The sequence below is a fragment of the Hyla sarda genome, chromosome 2 (genome assembly GCF_029499605.1).
Source record: "Hyla sarda isolate aHylSar1 chromosome 2, aHylSar1.hap1, whole genome shotgun sequence".
In the NCBI taxonomy this organism is placed as follows: domain Eukaryota; kingdom Metazoa; phylum Chordata; class Amphibia; order Anura; family Hylidae; genus Hyla; species Hyla sarda.
In genome coordinates, this window is record NC_079190.1 from 514,425,299 (window position 1) to 514,436,581 (window position 11,283).

At 45.4% G+C, this 11,283-nt stretch overlaps 1 protein-coding gene across 1 annotated transcript; it reads left to right on the forward strand.

Annotated features, from left to right (window-relative positions):
• The first annotated feature begins 1,019 nt into the window (after nt 1-1,019).
• LOC130357536 (leukocyte cysteine proteinase inhibitor 1-like) lies at nt 1,020-10,927 on the forward strand. Its single transcript, XM_056560231.1, has 4 exons — nt 1,020-1,034; nt 3,269-3,373; nt 9,965-10,066; nt 10,776-10,927. The coding sequence occupies exons 1-4, from the start codon at nt 1,020-1,022 to the stop codon at nt 10,902-10,904; spliced, it is 351 nt and encodes a 116-aa protein (XP_056416206.1). The 3' UTR covers nt 10,905-10,927.
• The last annotated feature ends 356 nt before the right edge of the window (nt 10,928-11,283 follow it).

The following is an 11,283-nucleotide window of genomic DNA, read 5'->3' on the forward strand; positions in this document are numbered from 1 at the left end:
AGTGCTTCCAGCGCCACCTCCTCCAGCTGCCAGACCTGTGAGAGAGTACGTTCCAGGCGAGGGGATCCATCCATCTATGAATTTTCCCATGTTTTCTCCAAATCAGCCAGCAATCTTCTGTGTCGCACCAACTCCAGGGCTGGTTCAACCCACGCTAGTCTATACACCAGTACCAGCCTTGTCACCATTGGCTCCGGCCTATACGCCAGTCTCCAGAGTATTAACTCCATCTCCAGCGCAGATGCCAGCAACTCTGAGTCCCGCCAGCCCTGGACCAATACCCGCTCTTGAATTTGTCGAGGAAGAGTTAGCTGCAGCTGCTGAGGTTCCAAGAGCTCCAGAAGAGGCAAGAGTTCCAGATTCCCCATGAAGTGGTGTTGTGTAGGTCCCAAAGTGAGACATTCAAGCACTTGGAGTAAGCTGGTGTGATGTCATGGGAAGAGGTATATAGCTGGTGTGATGTCATGGGAAGAGGTATATAGCTGATATGATCTTGTGGGAAGAGGTATATAGCTGGTGTGATCTTGTGGGAAGAGGTATATAACTGGTGTGATGTCATGGGAAGAGGTATATAGCTGGTGTGATGTCATGGGAAGAGGTATATAGCTGGTGTGATCTTGTGGGAAGAGGTATATAACTGGTGTGATGTCGTGGGAATAGGTATATAACTGGGTGTGATGTCATGGGAAGAGGTATATAGCTGGTGTGATGTCATAGGAAGAGGTATATAGCTGGTGTGATCTTGTGGGAAGAGGTATATAACTAGGTGTGATGTCATGGGAAGAGGTATATAGCTGGAGTGATGTCATGGGAAGAGGTATATAACTGGTGTGATGTCATGGGAAGAGGTATATAACTGGTGTGATGTTGTGGGAAGAGGTATATAACCGGTGTGATGTTGTGGGAAGAGGTATATAGCTGGTGTGATGTCATGGGAAGAGGTATATAACTGGTGTGATGTTGTGGGAAGGGGTATATAGCTGGTGTGATGTCATGGGAAGAGGTATATAGCCGGTATGATGTCGTGGGAAGAGGTATATAGCTGGTGTGATGTCATGGGAAGAAGTATATAGCTGGTGTGATGTCGTGGGAAGATGTATATAACTGGGTGTGATGTCATGGGAAGAGGTATATAACTGGGTGGGATGTCATGGGAAGAGGTATATAGCCGGTATGATGTCATGGGAAGAGGTATATAGCTGGTGTGATGTCATGGGAAGAGGTATATAACTGGGTGGGATGTCATGGGAAGAGGTATATAGCCGGTATGATGTCATGTGAAGAGGTATATAACTGGGTGTGATGTCATGGGAAGAAGTATATAGCTGGTGTGATGTCATGGGAAGAGGTATGTAGCTGGTGTGATGTCATGGGAAGAGGTATATAGCTGGTATGATGTCATGGGAAGAGGTATATAGCTGGTGTGATGTCATGGGAAGAGGTATATAGCTGGTGTGATGTCATGTGAAGAGGTATATAGCTGGTGTGATGTCATGGGGAGAGGTATATAGCTGGTGTGATGTCATGGGAAGAGGTATTTAGCTGGTGTGATGTCATGGGGAGAGGTATATAGCTGGTGTGATGTCATGGGAAGAGGTATGTAGCTGGTGTGATGTCATGGGAAGAGGTATATAGCTGGTATGATGTCATGGGAAGAGGTATATAGCTGGTGTGATGTCATGGGAAGAGGTATATAGCTGGTGTGATGTCATGGGGAGAGGTATATAGCTGGTGTGATGTCATGGGAAGAGGTATTTAGCTGGTGTGATGTCATGGGGAGAGGTATATAGCTGGTGTGATGTCATGGGAAGAGGTATTTAGCTGGTGTGATGTCATGGGAAGAGGTATTTAGCTGGTGTGATGTCATGGGAAGAGGTATATAACTGGTGTGATGTCATCGGAAGAGGTATATAACTGGTGTGATGTTGTGGGAAGAGGTATATAACTGGTGTGATGTTGTGGGAAGAGGTATATAGCTGGTGTGATGTCATGGGAAGAGGTATATAACTGGTGTGATGTTGTGGGAAGAGGTATATAGCTGGTGTGATGTCATGGGAAGAGGTATATAGCCGGTATGATGTCGTGGGAAGAGGTATATAGCTGGTGTGATGTCATGGGAAGAAGTATATAGCTGGTGTGATGTCGTGGGAAGATGTATATAACTGGGTGTGATGTCATGGGAAGAGGTATATAACTGGGTGGGATGTCATGGGAAGAGGTATATAGCCGGTATGATGTCATGTGAAGAGGTATATAACTGGGTGTGATGTCATGGGAAGAAGTATATAGCTGGTGTGATGTCATGGGAAGAGGTATGTAGCTGGTGTGATGTCATGGGAAGAGGTATATAGCTGGTATGATGTCATGGGAAGAGGTATATAGCTGGTGTGATGTCATGGGAAGAGGTATATAGCTGGTGTGATGTCATGTGAAGAGGTATATAGCTGGTGTGATGTCATGGGGAGAGGTATATAGCTGGTGTGATGTCATGGGAAGAGGTATTTAGCTGGTGTGATGTCATGGGAAGAGGTATATAGCTGGTGTGATGTCATGGGAAGAGGTATATAGCTGGTGTGATGTCATGGGAAGAGGTATATAGCTGGTGTGATGTCATGGGAAGAGGTATATAGCTGGTGTGATGTCATGGGAAGAGGTATATAGCTGGAGTGATGTCGTGGGAAGAGGTATATAACTGGTGTGATGTCATGGGAAGAGGTATATAGCTGGTGTGATGTCATGGGAAGAGGTATATAGCTGGTGTGATGTCGTGGGAAGAGATATATAACTGGGTGTCATCAGTGTAGAGATTGTACTGGAAGCATAATCTGCTGATAATTTGTCCAGAAAGGGGATGTATATAGAGAAAAGAGGAGAGGACCCATCACTGATAAGGAGAAAAACTAAATCTGATGAATGATACAAGTATTACATATAACATGGTCCAATAAAACATTTTCCCAAAATTTTGTCCAAAAATTCTCTACAATCTCTATTCACCGACTCTATTCAAAGTTTCGTCATTCCCATTGTGTAGTTCCTGGAGAGTTCACATATGATAATTATAGTGTTGGTGACATTTATAGCTCATAAATAATGTCGGCATCGCTCCCATGTCAGTATTACACACATCCCATTGCTCCATCTTCCCGTCAGCCGCACCCTGAGAAGCATAGGTGGAGATGGATCATACCACTGTCCTATTAGGCAATGAACCCAGTGTTCAGTGGTGCGCCCCATGGATATATAAGTAGATACGTGTTCTTAGTAGGTTCTGCCTGCAGAGCTAACACTCAGAATGGACTCAAAAATACTAGTTGGAGGAGTTGGAGCAGAAAGGCCGGCCACCCTGGAGATACAAATCATCTGTGACTCAGTGAGTAACATCATGGGATCCCCTCAGCTTCCTCTTTGTGGCTACACGATTATAATATTATATTGCTTGTTGTCAGGCCCAAGGCCTGATTATTAAAATCCTATATGTGTATTATAATTATAACTGTGTGATGTATTATCCAAGCCATGGGTGAGAGGTCATTCAGACTGTGGGTTTGTGTATTGCATTTTATTGGGGGTCTGGCTGTTTGTTTATATCTCCTTTGAAGTCAAAGGCTTTTTTGAAGTCATGCACTCTGGTCCCATCCTATAATCAAACAGATAAGGGGCCAGGAAGAGAGAAGACCCCCTGGTGGGATCAGGAATGGAGTCTCCCTCCCAAGACTCTTGAAAAAGCCGGGTCCTACCGGCGAAACGTTGATTTAGAGGAGAACAGATTTTAGCTCAATCCCGGCAGCAATACATGGACCACGGAGCTCTGAGATGCTAAGTCAGTAGACGGCATTGAGTACTGCATACAGAGCCCCCTGGTCAGATACATCCAAGCATAAATATGCCATAAAACTAAAATAAATGAACACGGGATTGTAATTTTAATCTCACACTGCCACCTAGTGGGCAATTTTGAGCACGTTAATACAGATTATTATTTGAACTATTAAAAGTTAAGTTTTAGGCTAGAGAGGGTCTTTATTCAGGGTTTACCCTGAGGGGAGTTGCATCCCCAAGGTTTTTTGTCTCCCTCCCAAGAAAGCAGATATGATAATTAAAACAATGCTAGACTCAGGGTGTTGAAGGCTGTGCCCAAAGCTGACAAGACCATCCTAAGAACAGCTGGACTCTCACTCTCATGGACTGATACCATCATGCTGTAAGAACTTCATCTTTTGTTTTCTGAACTTGCCTTGCTAAACTCTTTCATATTTTTGTGACTGTATGTCATTTGTTTATTTTTATGCATAGCACTGTGATACCTTTTATCAGATTATATGGTCTGGTCTTTGATCTCTAAATATATGAGCTCACCTTTCTGAAGGCAGCTCTGGTGGTAACACGTTTATCTAAGGGTTAATTTGGTGACTTGCTGGGACTAGTAGTGGATACCCAGAGATCTGGCGGCTTTAACCCTTGCACCATCACACTCTCTCTAGCATCTTGGCTGGACCGATAGGGTGTGATCGTGACAACTGGTAGCAGCGGTGGGATATATTTAGAGATTTTTAGTGCTTGCTGGATTTTACCTGTAAGGAAATCTTAGCACTAAAAAGAAATTGCATATATCTTCTTGTGAGTAAATTCCAAAGACAGAGCTCAGTGCTGGTTTAAAAGACATACAAAAAGAGTGCAAGACAGTTCTGTCCTCCCCATCTCCTGTTTTACCTCCTCTGTCTCATCTCGGAAATATGGAGGCATATCGCAAGCAGTCCAAGCCTGCACTGGAGCTAATGTGCCAAGAAAAGGAGATCCCTACTGCAGGAAAGAACAAGGAACAACTTATTGCTGATCTTGTGGAGTATGATGCCCGTGCAGAAGAGCTGAGTGACATGAGGCAAAGTCCTACAGCTGGAACTGCCATCCAAGGACTGATATCTCCTGGGGAATACAACATTACTCCCCATCAGGACAGTACTCCACATGAGGCCTTGGACTCTTATATGCGGACTGCCTTACAACACCTTGGGAATGTGGAGGCCAATATGAAACTCCAACTGCTTCTCCAGTACCAAACTGCAGAGAGAGAGGCACGAGCCGCAGATAGAGAGGCCCAGGCACGAGCCGCAGAGAGAGAGGCCCAGGCACGAGCCGCAGAAAGAGAGGACCAGATACGAGCTGCAGAGAGAGAGGCCCAGGCACGAGCTGCAGAGAGAGAGGTGGCAGAGAGAGAGGCCGCAGAAAGAGAGGCCCAGCGAAGGCATGAACTGGAGGTTCTGAGGCTGAGAGGGGATGCTTCATCCGCACGGAGTGATGTGCAGGATCAAGGAGACCACAAACCCCGCTTGGAACATTTCCCCATGTTGGAGAAAGATGGTTATCTGGATGTGTTCCTGAGGGGATTTGAAAAGGTTTGCCGGCAGTTCCTTCTACCTAAGGAACAGTGGGGACGATATCTAACCCCACGGCTGTGAGGGAAAGCTCTGGATGTGTTTGCTTCGCTTCCCTCTGAGAGTGACCAGGACTATGAGGCAATAAAATCTGTCCTGCTCAAAAGTTTTAATCTGACTCCAGAGACTTATCGGAAAAAGTTTCGGACTTTGCAACAAAGCGCCACAGAAAGCTGCACTCAACATGCAGGTCAGCTAAGGACTGCATTCAGGCTATGGGCTGGGGGCCTACAAGTCACTACCTATGAGGCCCTGGAGGACTTGATGATCCTGGATCAGTTTCTCCAAACACGGAGCTTTGAAGCCAGAGAGTGGATATTGGACCGCAAGCCCAAGGCAGCAACAGAAGCAGCAGAACTAGGAGATAACTTTGCCAATAACCGGGCGCTAGCAGCAAAGCGTGGACCTGCACAAGCCGGAGCAACTACCTGGAGGGGGGCCACACACCCACAGAGCACCACCAGGTCAGCCGGAAAATTCTTGCCATCATTCCCAAAAGCAACAGGAGCCACATTGGGTCAGGGGGACACCCGCCGATGTTACAGATGCAACAATATTGGGCACCTGAGTGCCACTTGCCCCAACAAAAAGAATTCTCCACCAGTAGCTGGAGGACACACAGCCGTTCTTCTGGTTTCCGTAGCGGTGGAGAAAAGAGCGTATAACCTGCAGAGTGTAACTGTGGGTGACCGGGTGACAGTGGGTTTGCGGGATTCTGGAGCCTCCTTTACCTTGGTGCGGCCTGAAGTGGTGGATACAGAGGACATCATCCCTGGAAGAACCACGGCTTTAAAAGGAATTGGAGGTGTGCGGCCTGCTGTGCCCATGGCTCGTGTGTACCTGGATTGGGGTACAGGCCTGGGTTTGCGGGAGGTGGGGGTCTCTGAGGACATCCCTGTTAATGTTCTGCTGGGGAATGATTTGGGTCGGATGCTCTGTCTTTATGCTCCAGAGGACACTACCTGCACACCGGAAGGGCTAGGAGAGAGCCCTGTTCATTCTGAGGTACTGTGCAAGACTTTGGGAGACACTGTGAAATGTGGTAACTGGGAGGGAGTGCAGGGGATTGATAATTGTTTACCTGTGACTGAACCAGTAATGTTTTCCAAAAGTGACATGGGGTGTATTGTAAAATGTGGTGACAATGCATTGCCAATGCCAAAACCTAGGAGATGGGCTAAGGGGAGGGGTTGGTGTGCCCCTGGTGACATGTAAGGATGAGGGACCAGCAGTGAGTGATATATCCCAATCCTGTGAGCCTAAGGAGGAGGAGGGAAGGAGTGATAGCCCTGTGTATGATGCCTGTATTGTTATGTCTGGAACTGAGGGGGAGGAGGGTAAACCCCAGGGAGGCATACCAATGGTGGCAGTGGTAACGCGTCAGCAGCATGCCAGGGCTGCAGCTTTAAAAAGAAGGGAGGATGGTGATGCAAGGGGCAAGCTGTGTGACTTGCAAGCCACAGCAGAGGAAGGTGGAGATGCTAGTTCACCTGGGGGAAATGTGCTCCCTGATACCACGAGATGGGGGAAGGGAAATGAGCATTTCTGGGAAGCTCTGCGCAGTGACCCTTCCCTTGAAGGGCTGAGACAACGTGCTGAACATACAGGTGTTGACACAGATGGGCATCGGGTATATTTGGAAAATTATATCTTGTACTGGGAGTCCCTTTCCAAAGCCATGCTAGGGGCCCAGGAGGGAGAAAGGCTGTTAGTGGTTCCTAGGCAGTACAGGAAAGAGCTGCTGAGGTTGGCCCATGAGACCCCCCTGGCAGGATATTTGGGAGTGGCCTATGCGGTCATAGAGAAGGAATGTCTAGCTGTGGTCTGGGCTTTGCAAAAATTACAGCCATACATGTATGGCAGGGATTTTACTGTCATAACTGATCACAACCCTTTACATTGGTTGGACAGAGTGTCCGGTAACAATGGCGCCTTGAAACAAATGCTAAAAACATTTGTAGAATCGGAGGGCAGAGACTGGGGAAATTATTTACCCCATCTGTTATTTGCTTACAGGGAGGTACCCCAAGAGTCTACAGGTTTCTCGCCCTTTGAGTTATTGAATGTTCGCAAAATGCGGGGACCCCGAGATTTAGTTAGGGGAAAATGGGGAGGGGGGCTACATGCCCCTGAGACTTCTGTGGTGGAGTATGTTCTGAGATTCAGGGACAGGATGCAGACACTGACTGGGCTGGTACAGGACAACCTCACAGCACCACAGTCCAGGCAGAAGTACTGGTACGATCGCGTCAGGGAGAAATAGAGGAGTAATGGAGACAGATCTATCCACCTGGAGAGGCAAGATCTCTCTGTCCCCATCTTAAGGGGGAGGTGTCAAGCCCAAGACCTGATTATTACAATCCTATATGTGTATTATAATTATAACTGTGTGATGTATTATCCAAGCCATAGGTGAGGGGTCATTCAGACTGTGGGTTTGTGTATTGCATTTTATTGGGGGTCTGGCTGTTTGTTTACATCTCCTTTGAAGTCAAAGGCTTTTTTGAAGTCATGCACTCTGGTCCCATCCTATAATCAAACAGATAAGGGGCCAGGAAGAGAGAAGACCCCCTGGTGGGATCAGAGGGGAGGGGGGAATGGAGTTTCCCTCCCAAGAAAGCAGATATGATATTTAAAAACAATGCTAGATTCAGGGTGTTCAAGGCTGTGCCCAAAGCTGACAAGACCATCCTAAGAACAGCTGATACCATCATGCTGTAAGAACTTCATCTTTTGTTTTCTGAACTTGTCTTGCTAAACTCTTTTATATATTGTTATACCTGTATGTCATTTGTTCCTGTATTTTTATATATATAGCACTGTGATACCTTTTATCAGACTAAATGTTTAATTAATCAGCTCTGGTCTTTGATCTCTAAATATATGAGCTCACCTCTCTGAAGGCAGCTCTGGTGCAAACACGTTTATCTGAGGGTTAATTTGGTGACTTGCTGGGACTAGTAGTGGATACCCAGAGGTCTGGCGGCTTTAACCCTTGCACCATCACAATCTCTCTAGCGTCGTAGCTGGACCGATAAGGTGTGATCGTGACACTTGTACCTTATTATAATATTATATTATTATTAATAAATATAATTTATTATTATATTATATATGGTTATATTATATTATTATTATATATTATTATAATATTACATTGTTTATACCTTATGTTGAGGGTGCATTAATGCATGGTGTGAATACCATCTCTATGAGAAGACCACCCACCTCTCCACACCATTTTTGTGACTTCTTTAGCCACACTGCACTTACATAGAGATGTGTTCACAGAAGAGCCCTTTCTCAGCTAGTTCCTCACCTCTGACTAGAATCACCTTCTTAGAGCTGGAAACTGGATACTTGGACAGAGATGCTCTCACAGTGTGGACCCTAAAACAGTCGTCAGCCATGATCACTGTGCGTGGGACCAAAATCTGTCTTAGGTTGGAAAACGTTAACAATTCAAACAGTACTTGGTTCTTGGGTGTAGACAAGTCTTGGTTATCTTGCTTGCAGCAGGCTTTAGCTTAATGGGGTCACTAACTAGGCCAGAACTTTACTATCTGGAAGGTTAAACTGATCCACCTAGCAGGAGCGGAGATGGTTGCACTACTCTGGCTGGATGTTTTCAATTCTCTGGCCTTAGCTACTCAATTCTCTGGCCTTAGCTTCTCAATTCTCTGGCCTTAGCTACTCAATTCTCTGGCCTTAGCTACTCAATTCTTTGGCCTTAGCTACTCAACTCTCTGACCTTAGCTACACAATTCTCTGGCCTTACTACTCAATTCTCTGGCCTTAGCTACTCAACTGGCCTAGGTCTAGGAGAGAACTGGATTAGGGAAGACCTTCCTCAACCTCTTCCTGAAGTTTTTACACACAAACTGATTAGGGAGTGTCATGTGACCAACGATCCACTCATCTTGTACAAATATTATGCAAATGTTAAAGTGGTACTCTGCCTCTAGACATCTTATCCCCTATCCAAAGGGGATAAGATGTCTAGGGGCAGAGTATCTCTTTAACCCTTAAGCTTCTGTAATACCTCAGTGTATCATACAAACCAGCAATTATACATATGAACTCCTATATACCCCATATACAGATTGAGACACTTGGAACAGAGATTCCTCAACCACAGGACAACTTCATATATTTGTACCCCAGCCAATGAACAGAAGCTACGAAATATGTGTAACTCCCATTGGCTTTAATGGAGGTTACACAAATGTGGCTATGTTTGTGCAACTCCCATTAAAGTCAATAGGAGTAAAGCAAATCACTAACTTCCCTGCTTTAGCCGCTTTCGGCTTCTCCCATCAGTTTCGACAGCTGCCAAAAAGCCCAAGGAGCTGGAAAAATAGGAAGTACCGAAGTGGGACAACACCATAAATATTACATACTGTACATTTTACTCAAAGTGCTTTATACATCTATATAAATACAAGTTATTATTCCTATAAGGTGCGGTGATAAGACATCACTGTGTATGAGCAGCCATATATCTTACTATCATACTTTTATATCATCAGGTAAAACCCGCATTTGAGGCCCAATCCGGGGTCAATGCTACCGAATTTAATGTCATCAAATATGCAAGTCAGGTTGTTGCTGGAACCAACTACTATATGAAGGTAAGTGGTCTACAAGTGTGAGGGGTGCGGGGGGGGGGGGGGGTCAGTGACCACATGAGTAGGGTTATTTCTCTTCCTGATGATGATGACTGGTGACAGAAAAGGCTCAGTCTCTCAAGCAAGTCACATTTAGAGGAAGGAATCGAGTAACCGTCTCTACACAATGGTGCCTGGAGGAATCAGTTCTAACAATGTCTCCCTGGGGGATACCACCATGTCCAAGTGGTCCGGACTGTCCTTTAAACTCTTTGTCTTACAATGGGGGTGGGGGTTGAGAAACGTGACTATAAGTATCTACCATAGAGCTCTATGGAATAATCCAATATTACATAAAATCCGAGTGCAGCTCCTTCCAGACTGTGCTGTAGCAACTTAGTGCAAGGATAGCTATGGTGCAGGCTAGCTTGGAGTTATGGTTCTCGAACGGTTATGTCAAATGACAGGGGGTGCAGCTATCCCAGTGTTCATCAGTCTTCTCATCATGTGACAGTCAAGCAGCGCTAACATTGAGCAGAGGCCAATGATGAGATCAGTGTATTGCAGAGAGGTCCTTGTTCAGCCTTCTTCTCTCTGACAAAAGCGATAATAAGCTCATTCTTCGAGATAAAGAACTTGAGCACTTTATCCTCTCAGCGTGAACAGTGACAGGATTTTACCTGTAAGAAATAAATACTTTCATGTCCTATATTGAGTCCCTCTGTCTCCTCAGGTCTGTCTCGGAGGGGATAAGTACTGTCATCTGAGAATATATGACCCTCTACCATTTACGGGAGAACCACCAAGGCTGGATGGGTACCAGCTGGAGAAGACTGAGAAAGATCCCATTACTCCTTTTTAGAAGGGGAATCTAACACTGAACATATATATATATATATATATATATATATATATATATATATATATATATATATATGGGGAAACCACCATAAATCCTTCTACAACATATTGATGTGAAGATTTGTGTTAATAATAAATAAATGGAAATATATTAATCCTTGTCTTATGGTCCTTTAATCTTTACCATTTAATTTATATACAGTATATCCCATAAGTGAGTCCACCCCTCATTCGTTTTGAGTCGGGTGCAGCACCGGAGCGCCAGAGGCTCATGACGTCACAATTGCGCCCCCTCAATGCAAGTCTATCAGAGGGGGCATTTGGCTGTCTGGGCATGCTGGGAGTTGTAGTTTTTCAACAGCTGGAGGCACCCTGGTTAG

Coding starts and splice junctions, on each gene's coding strand:
- LOC130357536 (XM_056560231.1), top strand. Junction 3,374..9,964: donor TACAAATCATCTGTGACTCA/GTGAGTAACATC, acceptor TTATATCATCAG/GTAAAACCCGCATTTGAGGC. Junction 10,067..10,775: donor GAACCAACTACTATATGAAG/GTAAGTGGTCTA, acceptor CTGTCTCCTCAG/GTCTGTCTCGGAGGGGATAA.